General features: G+C 41.3%; 1 protein-coding gene across 1 annotated transcript in view; it reads right to left on the bottom strand.

The window, feature by feature from the left end:
- Positions 1–13,945: 13,945 nt before the first annotated feature.
- Positions 13,946–15,485, bottom strand: part of tox (thymocyte selection-associated high mobility group box) — a 46,911-nt gene continuing 45,371 nt past the window's right edge. The window contains exon 10 of the mRNA XM_029454159.1: positions 13,946–15,046. Coding sequence (XP_029310019.1) covers positions 15,010–15,046 — 37 coding nt within the window. The 3' untranslated portion in view covers positions 13,946–15,009. The remainder of the gene's footprint in view (positions 15,047–15,485) is intronic.

A 15,485-nucleotide genomic window follows, 5' to 3' on the forward strand; every position in this document is an offset into this window, starting at 1 on the left:
CCCACAGAGAGGTGACGTTCCACGTCCCCAGAGCCAGCCTCTGCTGCCCGGGTCTGGTCCGTCGAGGTCCCTGACCATCACTGCCACCCGTGTGACAGCGCACCCGACCCCAGCGGTTTTTCCCATGAGTGGTGGGCCCACAGGATAGATGGATGGATGGGATGCACCACGTAGCTTCTTCGGGCTGTGCCCGACCAGGCTCCGTAGCAAACCCGGCCACCAGGCGCTCGCTGTCGGGCCCTCCCTCTGGGCCTGGCTCCAGACGGGGGCCCCGGGCTTCCTCCGGGTAGGCTCTCTCCTTTCCTTTCCCTTTCTTTCATGAAGTCGTTTTTGAACCATTCTTAGTCTGGCCCCTCGCCTGAGACCAATTTGCCTTGGGAGACCCTACCAGGAGCACTAGGCTCCAGACAACACAGCTCTCAGGTTCATAGGGACACACAAACCTCTCCACCACGATAAGGTGATGATTCCCAGAGAGGTAAATAAAATAAAATAACAATAAAAATGAATAACTAAAATTGATAAAAAAAACATATTAATGAACAATAATAATGATAACAACTATAACAAACATCTCAATCTGTTTGTCAGTGTTACTGAACTCCAATCCTGAGCCAAGACAATTTATTATGATGGCCCCTGACATTTTAAAATAAAACATATAAATGTAAACTACTGTCATGATTCATTTATATACGTACATAGCCTACATAATATTTATAGTATGTCACAAATTAGAGGGCGTGAAGATTTTTTTTTTTGTTTCCCATCTTTGGTTTGTAACACTTTTTTGCAAATCAATTCCAAACCAACGTGCTCAGAGGGACCAAACTAAGACAACAAGCACTGACATCGCTGTTGGTGGTGATGATGGTGATGGTGGTGGTGATGATGATGGTATTGATTGTTGCTTTCAATCTATGAACACAGGGCATGAACATAGGGTCCTGTACGGAGCTGAAGAGAAGAGATATGTGATTATAGTGTGTTTCCAAAGATGTAATGATGTGTTTTAATTGGCCAAACAGATGATGGCAGTGATGCAGCTGTATCGGATTACAGCTCTATGGAAGAGATGCTACGTCATCACTATGTTACCTCTACTGTAACACAACATGAGCAGTAAGTATGCACAATGGATTTCCATAATCAGTTTCACCATAAACAAATGGGACTGTGAGACAATAAATAATATTGTCGAACATCTCTGCAACAGTGACTCATGTTGCCTGCAGTAGTTGAAAAGTTGAAGAAAGAAATAGAGAAGGGAGAGAAGAGTTTTTAGTGAGGACAAGTGTTGCTACTGTTGCGTGTAATTTGTGAAGAATGCTTCATAAAGAAAGTTGATCTTTCAAATCCAGTGGTATTCTGTACAGTTGTGTAACAGAGGAACAATATTATTATGACCTGAAGCAACACCGCAAGCTAGTCGTCATTACAAGACCATCGTTGACATTATTTGCATCCTACCTACAGTTATTTCAGGTTAAAGCAAGAGAGAGATCCTGATGGTTAATAACATGATAACACACTGCAGTCCATCAACGTCAGGCATTCAGAAGATTTTTTCTTTCCTTTTTATGTAATTTATTTGTGGAAATGTGAATTTGTCTGCAGGTATTATGCTAATGTTGCTGCTAACAGTCATCCGAGCCCAGTGTGTGTCGCCCTTCCCATCATGCCCTGCTTCCTGTGTGGTTTGTTCTGAAGATGCCCTCATCTGTCACAGACTGGCTCACATTATTGGTAACACACACACACACACACACACACACACACACACACACACAAGAACACACACACGCACAAACTGGGTGATCCGTTTTCTAAATCTAATCTAAAAAAATGTATCTCCTGTGTTAATGACTTAAAAATCTGTTAAAAAACATGTTTTTTTTATTCCATCTGTCAATCAGGTGAAAAAATTAGATTTGCAAGGCTAATTTGTCTAAGTTACTTTTTATTTGTTAAAATGTTTGGCAGGTGGTTTTTGTTGCCAGGATTAGAAATGATAGTAATATCACATAAATTGCCAACACACAATAAATGTACCTTGTGATTAGAGTGCGTGGAGAAATTAAAACTCACCTGAGAGAAAACATAAATTATTTTAGTTCTATTTAGATCATGGGGTAGAGGTGCACTTCTGACCCTAGTGGCAACAATGAGTATTACAACAACAAACACCTGACAAGTGAAAATAATTTCACCTGTCAGAGCAAGGGAACTTAAAATGATCCTGGCAAAACCTTTCAGTATATTACCCATAAGCCTTCATGTGCTTACAGGACTGTACTCTATGTGTTAACTGTGTGTGTGACCAGAGGCTCCAGACACGACCCAGGCTCTGCTGCTAACAGAAGGCTCCATCTCCACAGTCCAGCCTGCATCACTGTCTGACCTCAGCAATGTTACAGTCATAGGTCAGTCAGTACCAACAGTATATGTGTCTGTGTCCGCATTTGTGTGTACTTGCACATTTGTGGGTTGTTGCATTTTGCAATCTCTTTCAGAAGAGAAGTATGAGTAGAAAGCAACAATGTAGCTGCTTGCCAGATACACCCACAAGGAGGGAAATTCTAAACATAATGGCCTTATGTTGCAAGTATAAACTATAAGTATGTCTGTCCATCTTCCAGGTCTGAGTCATAACCATATCTCAGTGCTGGGTGAACAGTCTTTTAGAAACCTACCCTCCCTCCACACCTTACTGTTGGACCACAACCTCCTCACCAGCCAGGCCCTACAGGCGGGAGCTCTGACCAATCTAACCCGACTAGAGGTACTCGGCCTGGGCCACAACCTCATCATTATGGTAGGTACCTCTTCTGTGAAATATATTTGAAATACTGTGTTAGGCTGGTTGTTGTATTTTTTATTTAAATTAGTTGGGTGATCCAGTGGATGAGAAATTATTATTATTATACATTATACACAGTGGCGGGCCATGCATTTCCCACCTAGGCCTTCAGTGATGTCCTACACAGTCCTTAATACCATCATTATGACACCATGGCTCTAGAAACTATACATTTAGATAGAAACGCAGTATAACCGGGCATTGCATCACTTTAACATAGTCAAGTACAACAGAGTTATATTAATATTTCCGAAGCATTTATAATCAATAAATCCGCATTTCCTTATTTTTGTTCACCCTTTCGTTGTGGAGCTCCGTTTCCCTGCACACTTGTTGGTTAAGCTGTAGATCCACTCGGGTGTCCCAAAGGTTTTCAAAAGCACCGTTGCTTGTAAGTACCCAGCCGTGCTTTGGTGTGTCGTTGCTGCCTTGGTTAGACAACTCAAGTTTGCAAACCCAGTGTGGCTCCAAACACCAAATCGATCAGTTGTAAATAGCAGGCATTCCCAGCAGTACAATGTGCAGTGCCTCTCGGAGGCTGTGAGCCGGGGTACCGCTCGTAGTTAGTGATTTGAAAGTGGCGGACAAACCCTGTGATAGTCTCGCTAGCATCGGGGTTGGCTGTTCTCTTCTCACGATGTCTAGCTTTTCTTGAAAAGTTCGTCTTGAAAATGGCGTTGTAATGATATCTGCGACCAAATCTTTTTATTGTGTGTTGAAAAAAACAGCTTGTAGAAATCTAAATTAGCTCGTTCAAGTTCAGTTTGCTAGCTCTGCCTCTCAATAGTGCGCATCCAATCAAAAGACGTGGACGTGCTGACGTTATCGTACGCCTGCTAGCTGGCCCCGGTGTCCCCAACTCGAAATCTGATTGGTTAACGCCACAGTTTTGTCTCCGTTCACTTTAATGTACAGGTGCCCACACTGTTGATTCTGAAGGCCTCAGGGCAGATTTCTTGGACCCTGGCAACACATTATGGCTGAAATATGATTGGATAAAAGCTCTAACATAAAGGCCAGACCTCCAAATCTCGATCTGAGGCTGGAAGCAGCGCAACCAAGAGGAAAGCTATGAAATGAAGAGAATAGACTATGGGGAATAATTTAATACATATTTGTGGAAAAAATCTATCAAAATTAAATGTATATTCTGATGATGTTTAGGCCAGCAGAGAAGGCCTTGCTGGCCCTGACGGCCCGCCACTCATTATACATGATCATATATTAACATGTCATAATCTGACTTGTTTCTCTATGTTGATGTGTAGATCCAAGGAGACTGGTTTAAAGGTGGCAAGGCCCTGCGGAGCCTGAAGCTGGAGGGAAACTTGCTCACCAGTTTGGATTCAGGTTCCTTCCCTTTGAATGACCTCAAAGATCTGGAGAGTCTGGATCTGTCAGATAACCTGATAGATCATCTGGATAGAAACAGGTTAGAAAATGTTTTAATGTGTTCAATAAATTTTTCTTTCTTACACTTTTTCATACTTTATTGCAAGAGTGCACTTTTTATATTTCCAATTTCTTCCAGTATTTTATATATATATATATATATATATATATATATATATATATATGTATGTATATATATATATATAAAACATATCATACTCTGTATCCTGTCTTATGATCTTAGCTTTGGTGGGTTGGGGAGCCTGCAGACCCTGGATCTGTCCAGAAACCGTCTGAGTTCTGCTCCTGCTGAGGCTTTTTCCTACCTCAGCTGGCTGACAAACCTCAACCTGGACCTAAACTCATGGAACTGCTCCTGCCAGCTGCTGGAACTGGCTGCATTTCTGTCCACCTTCATACAACAACCCGACAAGGTGCAGGTCTTCTTCTTCAACCTGTACACATTTCCAATGCCGCTTCACTTGTTTCAGGAACTGCCACATTAAAATAAATGAATGAAGCAATAATAACAAAGCAGAACCATATTTAATGTTGTGACTGCAGATAATACCAGCACTGTATGCGGAAGAAAACATACAATGATATTGTAGGAAAAACTGGAGTAAGCGATGATACAGATATAATAAATAAACAATTTGAGATTATACTCAATAGCGAGGAGGATTTTGAATCAAGTGACAATTTCCTGATTCCAACTTACTGGTTTACTTTATTTCAAGGTTCTGTCACTTAAATGATCTTAGAAGACTAGTTGACTTGAATCTGACATCTTTGCCCCCTGGTACTCTCAGACCCTCTATAATGGCCGTAGGATGGTGTGTGTGAGCGCTGACAACCCGGCCGTAACCACAGTACTGGAACTGACTGAGGCCAACTGTGTCCCTTCCAATCAGAACATCACAGTGCAGATAGAGGCAAGAGGCAGCGTGACACCTCAACTGTATGCTCGAGATCTGGCCATCACTGCAGTCATCTGCTTCATTGGTGAGAATGATGCACAACACAATGAACGGAATAGTTTGATGTGTTGAGTTTATCTGTGCCATGATGTCACTAATTAGATCATCAGAAAAGTTGAAGAGAATTAGATTCCACACAGAAAAAACACTTTATCTCATAAATAACACCAGCCCAGAAAACCAACAAATGTTTGACTGTATACCCAAGGATGCTGACTGATAACATACAAGTTAGCTCATAAAACAAAGCAGCTTCTTTAGCTAATCTGCTAACCACCAATTAGCAAACTTGGTAGCTTGGACACTAATTGGAGGAAAATGGATTACAAGGACAATTCAGGGAACTACGTCACATCCATATGTGAAGCTACACGTAGTCTTGTAGGGCAGGGTTATTTGGAGTTAATTGTAGGGACACAATTAAAATGATTGATGCAATATCTCTGTGGATTTACTTTGCTGCTGTGAACGAATCCTGTGACATTGCATTCATATGAAGTGAATTTGATGCAAAAGGACAAAAAATGCTGCTCTCCCCGGTGTCTTAACGAGAATTCTTCAGGATTGAGTGGCCTTGATATGATCTGAATCAATTTGTATTGTAAAAAATGCTACACATCACCTTTATGTAGAACTGTAAAGATGAATGTGAATACCCATACCATACTCCAATGACACCACTGTTTAAAGTCCTACCTGTCCTGTTTTGCTTCAGGTGGTGTTGGCTTGACCCTGCTGGCAGTCCTGATCTACTATCAAGTGTCTCGGAGGAATAAATTAAATGAAAGTAAAAGACAGAAAGAAGAAGATGAAGGAGGAAGCAGCTCAGTGGTAAATCACCATGCCAATCACCTGGAAGTTAGTGAAACTAGGAGGGACCTTTTCTTGCAAGCACATAGAAGCCAGCCTTGGGACAGGAAAGTCATGACGTTGGATCCAAGGACAGATGGCCATGGTTTCCCATTTAGGTCCAGAGTTGATGAAAACGGACATATTTGGTGCCAGGACTGTAGCACCAAAGGACAGACAGGGATGGGGCTGAACCCGATGAGAGCCCGATGGAACAACAGAATAAACGGAGGGATGGAGACAGAGGAGGAAGGAGAGAAGAGGAGAATGAGGATAATGACAGAGGAAGAAAAGAGGAGGCTTGAGACTCACCAGGGAATTTTAGGAAGGGACATTCCCAAGAAGCTTCTTTCTCGTGACAACGCCAACTCTTCCTCTCATCCATGGAAAGAAACTTACGATCAGAGACCAGAGGCCATGACTGCTTATAAGACAAACAGAGAAATGGTAGAGAGCTACAGGACTGACATAGAAAGTAAGAGTAGAGGACATAAGACTTGCGAGAGCTGCCACAGGACATACAGAATACCAGAGCAGAACATGAGACAAGGGAGGATTCACACCAACATGAAAGACTCTGCTCTATTTGATGGCTTCCCTTCTCAGTACAGACAGATCGACAGGGGTAGGAATGTTCACCACAACCAGTTTGACATGATGAAGAACACAGAATTGAGAACAGAAACAAGAAATGTAACATTTGACCTGGAGAGTTCGAGAAGCCGAGAGCAAGGAACCAGTCAAGGTGAGGACAAGAGGGAGGAGGAAGTGAGAAGCTCCAGAGACAAGGAGAGAAGAAGACACCAAGCTAAAGTCCAGTCAAGCCGGTTACTGAAAGTTAAACTAAACTTGAACCCGCTAAGAAAAAGCAAAGTCCATCCGAAGAGGAAAACTAAGCTGGACCACTCAGAGAAAAGTAGCTCAAAGAAGAGTAAAGATAAAAGGCACGATGGAAAAGAAAGAGGAGAGGAGAGGGAAGGGAAAGGAATGTCTGGTAAGAAAATGAAGGGTAGCAGTGAGAAAATGAAGAAATCCACCAAGACTAAAGGATCGACTGACGATGTTGAGGAAAAGAAAGAGGAAGAAGACAGAGGAGAAGGACGGCAGAAAAGCAAAACAGTCTCTAAGAAAAAAGGTGGGAAGGAAAGTACAGAAGGTGACCAGAGCGAGAATACACACCCAGAGAACTCCCAACCTGGCGATACAACCAATACTGCTAACCAATCAGCCTCTGCTGTTGCCATTGGACAGGGACAAAACATGCAGGTAGGGAGTATTCAGTATCAGGGAACTGGATTGGTTATGGGGAGTGCTCAGCTTTCCTCGCAGCATCTCTTATCCCTCTCTGCCCCTGACAGGAATCGCACTACCAACCTCTCCCTGCTTGGTTCTGCGGGCTCACAACTGACTGGCAGCAGCCTCTCTCTTCAAGGAGGGAATTTTTTGGTCAACACCACCGCCCCAGTATCTAATGCACTTTTCCCCAGTGGTCCATCTAATTCCGTTACTCCCAACATAGCCATCAGTGGTGCCCCAGACAGCTTCAGCAGGCAGCCTGGGGTAGGCCTCTCGTCTCCTGCTACCTCTCTTCTAGCTAACACGGTACATGCCAACCCTTTGCAAGCAAGTGCAATACATACCTCTCCTCTTCTTAACGCTCAACCTGCAGGACTAGCCTCGAGTTTAGCAGCAAACTCAGTTGTCAATCCTGCACCTATGCTGTCTCTCTCACAGAGCAAGCTGCCTCCTGAAAGCTCTTCTCTTGTAGCAAGCCTGAATATTGATCCAACCCAGGGACCAGGCCTTCAGACTGGGGAAGGAATACATCAGAGCCTCACTCAGGCACCTCTAAGTGCGGATGGTTTGTCTGTGGTGACACCTCAGGCTCCTGGACAAGTGACTACTGTGGAGAATCTGTCAAACAATAACAGTCAGACGAAGACTGGGCGTGAGCATGATGGCTCCACAGTCCACACGTCAGCTGGAGATGGGGCTCTAACTGAAGGACTTGCTGCAGGGTTGTCAGGAGGCAGCATGCAGGCAGCAGATGTGTGTGCATCAGGTGTCTCTGCACCCAGTTTGTCCACACAGAGTGTATCCTCCACAGGCGATGCAGCTGCTGCCGCTGCACTGCTACAGCAAGAGTACCTGTCAGAGGAAGGAGGAGCTTCCCCTAGGAGGAAACTGAGGCTGGTGCTTCCTGAGAAGACATCCAGCCGACCACCCACCGCACTGGAGAGAAAAATACGCTAGCTGCTTATATCATATTTGACAGGTGAAATTGTTTAGTGTTTTAATAAAAGTCAGAAGAAGCACTTAGAAGCATTATTTAAAACAGTTTAACATCAGATGCAGAAAATACGGTAGCTGAAAGCCTTCATGCGTTATTAATGTTATAAACTGCTAGAAAATGCCATTTTGTCATTTTTGGGTGTTTTCTGTATGTTTGGTGTAGATTTATTTTTATAATTACATATTTTAATAAAGAGTTAAAAAACCTTGGTATTATTTTTGAGTTTCAAAGGTCATTTTTGGCCTTTGTATGAGCAGTTGACAAAATCTGACTTTAAGGTCCATTTAGGAGCTGTGCTGGAGCTTTCAACCATACATGATCTTCATCAGCAGATGGAGTTGGCTCAGTTGATATTGAATCGTAGATGTTTTTAGACACATAAAGGTTAATTTGAGTTCCACTTGAGAAAAAATCCTTGCTGTTATTTTTAAATTGCAATGTACTGTACATTTCTGACCTTAGAAACGGCCATTGACTTACCTCAAGGTCCATTTGGTAACTGTTCTGGAGCTTTCAATCATATCACATGATCTTCATTGGCTGAAGAATTTTGCTCAGTAAAATGTTTATTTTTGCAGCAACATAATGTAAAATCCCTTATTTTGCAATTTAGTGCACTTCTACACTGCTGTCGTGAATATGGACAGCTGTAACGTTAAACACATATTTGATTACATTACATAACTCACGATCAAGCACTAGCTAGTGTAGGTAGTATTAGCACCAAAATCAACCTAGAGCCGTAAAGCATTAACGTTGCACACTTCTCCCGGGAGATTGTACGACCCGCTCACCAAAGTTTCATTGTGCAAGAACAGGCATTCGGGGTGCAGAGTGGAAGTGACAGATAAGCCATTCTCCCTATTATATGTCGGTGTAGCATCAAAATGATTTAAAGTTGTTATTTTTAGGTAAAATAGTTACATAAAGTTGCTCCATTTGCTGATAATGTGATGGTCGAAAGTTTGAGAACAACTACTAAATAGGCATTGACCATGATGTGAGATTGTTTTGTCAATTTCTGTTATTTGGTATGGTGTAAACATGTACAGAGAGAAACAGGACTACAATGGAATGCTTTAAAGAATATTTTGTAATATTATTTTTATGTATAGACCTACATTTTAAAATGATGCTTTCTCTTGGACGCAAGCGGTTAGCCTTAATATAATTAATTTAATTATTATTTATTAATTTAGCCTATAATATATTCAGGAACATTGTGCTGACACAGCTATACTTAACTCCAAAAACTGAGCCAAATTAAATCAGCAGTGAGATACACTTGCCTACCAGGAGTTTAGTGATTAAGGCAGCACATAAACTTGAACAGGAAACAAACTGAAACAGCAGTGACTTTGACCTCTGTGCTCATTGTAGCAGGTTGCCGTGGCTTCCATGTGTCACTGCTGGATTGGGTTTCGGTTTTGGCACCAGGGAGGCTGTTTGCAGTGTATTGGGTTTCGCTGGTCACACTCCTAAATTCTGCCTACAGGCAGTTCGCTTTACAATTACTAAACCTTTACTGTCTGAGCATCTTCATCAGAGCTGCTGTTTCCTCAACCCACTGCTCTGCAGAACCCTGAGTTACAGTGACACAGGTGCTGTGTGCAGCATTTCAATCATCAGTGTATCCTTCTCAATCCCTTTAATGAGATCAAGGAGAAGATATTTCATACCATGATATCTGTAGTGCCTTGTTGTTTCTTGTTGCAAAATTGTGCTAACAAAATAAATAAAAATAGTATCCTCTTCCGGTTTTGTGCCATAAGCAATCCAACAGGTTTCCCATCCAAAATAATAGTACACAAAGTAGTACCATCAATTATTCATCAATCATTTACTAATAAAAATAAATAAATGACATTAAACCGGCATAAATAGATTTTTTGGCCACTTGGGGTCAGCAGAACTAGCTGTAAAGCTGTAAACATAACACAGAAAGTTGATATGGCGAACATGTCAGCAAGTAGCTGCTTCATTAAACATCCAGCAGACACATTATTATTGATTTGGAGTCGTGTTTCCGGTCATGTGACAATATTCACTCTATTTGCTCTGGTTTGGTCCCCACCAACTCCTGATGGAAATTTATGGCCCTTTAGCTGCTAATATATGTTTACCAGCTAGTCTCTAACTGTGTCTGTCTACTTCTTAAATGAAAAAAAAATGGAGATGGATTTAAAGAGAGCTAAAGCAGCCTAGAATCCCAGCGTACTGTTGTCTGAAAACTGTGGTGACTCTCAAATGATCGACAGTGAGTTGGATGTGAGGAGTGTACCTGACAGTCGGACTGAGCTGCAGCTCTCTCTTGTTGCCTTTAGGGGGCAGTGTGTACCTACTCACACTGAGACGCTGCCTGTTCGTCAGTGGAACTGTAAGCTTTGATTCGTGACAGGATAGAAGTGAAATGGCACTTTCTGGACACACAATGTAATTAAACCTAATCTGCTTTAACAGAAAAATACTTATTTATTCAAGAAAGGCTGACAGAACAGAATCAAAGCAGTTTTGATATTTGGTATCATCTTTATAATATCAAAATGTCAAATGTTAATGTCAGCATACAGCTGTCTCTTAGGAAAACAGAAAAGTGTCATATTTTGTGGAGCTTGAGGGTTTTCCTGAACAGTTGAGGATTAATGTTTAACTTCTGACAGTAGTGATAATCAGCACACAGCTGTTTTGTTGGAAATAGATGCACTTAAAGTATGGAACTCTTTTTTTGTCAGAAAAAAACCCACAAAGACAAATTAGAGAGGCAATGTGACTGATTGATGTTACTGCACTGACACCAGGACACCATCACCTTGTATTGTTAGCAGTAATGTAACTGTGTCCCCAGGCCTGTGTGTGTGAAATGCAAATGTTGAATGCAAGAGAAGAAATGCCTGGTGGGCTCTGACTCACCCCACACCCACTACAGACTTGTTTCTACGGAAAATTGGAAATTATAGACTTGTGATTTATACACATGCCAAAACTCTAAGTGTCCCCTCACCTCTGGCACAACCACTACTCTTCATTATGCAACCAATGTAGCTGCATTGATTTTTAATCATTATGCCTGCAAGTGTCAATCAGACCAATAACCATCAAGATGAAGATTACTGAAAGAAAGAAGCTCTTGCTGTTTAAACCATAAACACAACATCTATGCATCCCAGTGGCTCTGCTTATTAGCAGCAATACAGAACCATCACACTGATGTTCACGTTTATACCTGACATTTAAATGTGCTTTTAAATTGCAGTGGTTTTGTTAGTGTTTCTCAAACGTAAGACCTCTCACGTATTACTATTACATTTGAATGTCTGTATATTTGTCCATAGTAAAGCATCAGAATCAGAATTTCAAGACAAGCTGAACATCAAACACACTTTTGACATATTATCACCATGTGAATTGCCTTATAGCTAAGTTGTTAGCAGACAGTTGATATTCACTTTCCTTTTAGTTCTGTTTTTATTTGTCTCCACCTTCTCCTGAGAAGATATTTGTCTCTTTAGCTGCTAAATGCTCCACTATGTTAACTGGCAGGTCTGTAACTGTGTCTGCCTGCTCTCTGCTGCTGAGCAGGTCGTGTTCAGAGAGTTTATAGACAAGTCGTGTTTCTGCACATTTTGAAGAATGGCATTATAAAGGCTGTATGGAAACGGAAACATTTGACAAAACTTCAATTGCGCAAAAATAAGTGGTGTTTTTTGCCTTTGTCAGAAAATAAAAGTTAATGCGCTAAATGCAATATGGAAATGCCTTTGCAGAATTATTTCTGGCGTAGCAAACATTTAACTCACATGACTGATCAGCTGTTCATGAGTGGCCCTTGCTCTTGCATTAATTTGTCTCCAGACAGCATGAAACATGACCGATACTAGCTGACATGAAAGAACAATTAAAACTTTCCGAATTTAAACAAATTCCTGAAGAGTTCTCTTCATTTTTCTCTCACAAATGGGTTGATGGTCAAGGCGACTTGTTTTGTGTCCTGTTCGCAACCTCTATTTCTTCTGCTCTGTTTACTGCCAGATTACAGTTATTGCGTAATATTTAGCCTATACCGCCAACTTCTGGCGTAACTAAGCTTTGCATAGCCGAGTTTATTCGCTCCGAACCAATTGAAAATATGCTTGACAATTGATGGAAACACGACTACTGAAAACAGCTGCCTGCTGCTGCTGAAAAAATAATGATGATGAGACCGGTGAGACTCAACCAAAACAGAAAAGTTGTGGACCGTAAAACCCAACAATGAGCTGAAAGACGCTACAAGGCTCTCAAGAACTGCAGGGAACTGAGTATGTGCTCATACTCTGTAAATTTGATATATTGTTCATATAAAAATTTTTGAGTATTGCAACTTTTAATGTCTCCAATATTTTAGGCACAGTAGCGCCTTTATATTTTTCTTGTTTTGTACAATTTGGAAGAACATAATTTGAGTTATGGCTACCTTTCCTTTCCTTTAGTTTGCAGCTGTTTATCTTTCAGTAAAACGAATGCTTAGCTCTATGACTTGAACGGAAGGCTAACATATGAGACACAAAACATTAGTTTGAGTCACAATCAAAACCAGGCTGAGTCCACTGCTTGCGGGTGGTTCTGTGAGGCTGCTTTATATTCAAGTTAAATAACGGTAGTGTACGGAAACAAGCATTCATTAGCATTTTCTTTTGCCGATTTTCTTCAGTTAAAATTTGCGATACATTTTGATGGAAACCTGGCTAATATTAACCATGCTCACCGTCTCGCGTGTTAGCATGCTAACATTTGCACTGAACAGCTGAATCTTCTGATATTTGGTCATAAACCAAAGTATTGTGAAAGTGAATATTTGACCTGATGGTGGCACTAGATGAAGGTCAGATGATCACCAAAGTTATTACAGTTCACCCTGTACATTAATACCAAAATGGTGGACACGTCCATCTGTAGCACAGCCACACGGCTCCTGTGTTTAACAAAGTTTTAAGAATCAGTGTAATGAAATTTGTTTTAACAAGATGCGATCGGCGCTAACAGGTTAGAATAATACATATTTTATAGCTTAGCTACCTCCACACAAACGTAAAGGCCAGGTACAAACACTTCACTGTGCACAGGAGTGCTGAAGGTTTACATTATTATATGCAGTTAATTAGAGCTGCTGTCACAAACTCTTCAGAAATAAAGAGAGGAGACGGGTTTTGGAGTAATGACTGCACATCAATGCAGCACTGACTTTATTCTCAAACACATTATTAGAATCTAAAAATAAGAAAATCTTCATGGTTGTTGTTGCCCAGAGTCCTTTCATCTGCCAAAAAACACATTAATACAAAGAGATACAGAGCAAGAGAGATGTGTCTCTCATCATCATCATTATCATCAATAACACTAAAACAAAACTTGATTTGATTAAAAAAACCAACATTAAAACACAGCCAACCCAGCAACAGTTATAGTTTCTTAAATAGCCTCTGTGCACAGAGAAATAGAGATGACAAAAGAGACCATGCAACCCAATCAAGCACTCTCATTCTCATTAACACTTCACACACACGCGCACAGTTTGGATCCAAATCAATATTATCAACAGACATATGCCAGGAGGAGGAGCCGTCATCATACAAAGGAGTATTTTTGTTTCTTTTTTTTTTTTTTTTACAAAGAATTGTTTGACATTTGATTATTTTAAGGACTAAAATACATTGAATTTCTACCCTGCAGATCTGAGCCTCACTGCAAAAGAACAATGAAAGTTCTTTAATCGTACACAATTATTCACAGCCAGTGCCTGCTTAAACAAACTGCCTCAGGTGCTGTTCCACCTCTTTCTCTTATTTGTCTTAAGCTAATTACAGCCGTGTGAATTCAGTCATTATCACTCTGTTCAACGCTGCCATACGTTTCTCTGTGTGTGGGACTTCAGTCCATACGGCATCAAATCCAATGCTAATATTCATATAATTAAAGAACCAGCGGGAAACACAATTTGTGTAGTATTTGGTTATCAACCTATCGTGTGTGATGAGTTCTCTTCACTTTGGCCAGAGAAGCATTCAGCAAGTATGAGGTCAAAGAAGAAAAGTCAATTGGCTTTAAATCGACAGCTCAAACTATTATGTTACAGCAATTTACACCTGCTCCTCATAGCCTTTTGGATACAAAATGAGGAAATAGATGGACTTTTAAGGGGCAGACAGAATATGCCTTTCTGAGGGAGGTTGGAGTATATACACCTATTATCATGGTTCACAGCTCAGGACCTGCACACCTCTCCTCGCTGGTATACACAATTTCAATTCAAAGCATAACATGTCTTATGCCATAAATGGTCAGTAGAAGAAACACAGCCAATAGCAGATGCCAGACCAGCCGTGGGGCATGCAGAAAGTGGGGGAAAAGCATTTCTTCTTTCTGTTCTTAACACTGCCCTGTTGGTAGTAATACACAGAAATGTGCCATTATTGTACTGCCGGGGCTTTTGTTTGAAGTGCTGAACTTAAGTTTAGTTCAAGTGTAGGTGGTCTGTTGGTTGAGTCCTCGTGGGTTCTGGTTGGACTGGCTGGCCTGGGTTCATCATGTAGACATGAGGTTCCATGCTGTGGCAGTCGAAGGGCTTGTTTGAAGTTTGTTGTCATGTTGTCCTGAGATTAGCTCAGATAGAGAGGTTTGTCTCTCTGCAGGCCGCTGCAGAAGGAGAGGGGAAACACAAAGTGAGGATAAATATGGCACAAACAGTTGGCCACAGGAACCAGTGCTTTACTGGATCTGATATCAGTCCCATCAGGAGACAGACGAGGGATGCTACTGCCTTTGCTTTTAGGCAGCAGCCATTTTACTTTGTTACTTTGTTAAAGGGGAACTTCGGTAGTTTTCAACCTGGACCCAGTTTTCCCATGTTTTTGTGTCTAAGTGACTAATCGGGACAACAATTTTGGAAATTGGTCCAGTAATGTGTACGAGCGCTGCAGCTGCGAAACTAAAATGTGATCCAGTCCGTTTGTTATTGTGCCCAACCAAGTCAAGGAAAAGTGTTCTGAAATCTCACAAGAGGGTCAGCCACTCTTGCTCGATACTGGACACATTTCAAAAAGTGTTGTCCCCATTAGTCACTTAGACACCAAAA

This window comes from Cottoperca gobio, chromosome 17 (genome assembly GCF_900634415.1).
Source record: "Cottoperca gobio chromosome 17, fCotGob3.1, whole genome shotgun sequence".
In the NCBI taxonomy this organism is placed as follows: domain Eukaryota; kingdom Metazoa; phylum Chordata; class Actinopteri; order Perciformes; family Bovichtidae; genus Cottoperca; species Cottoperca gobio.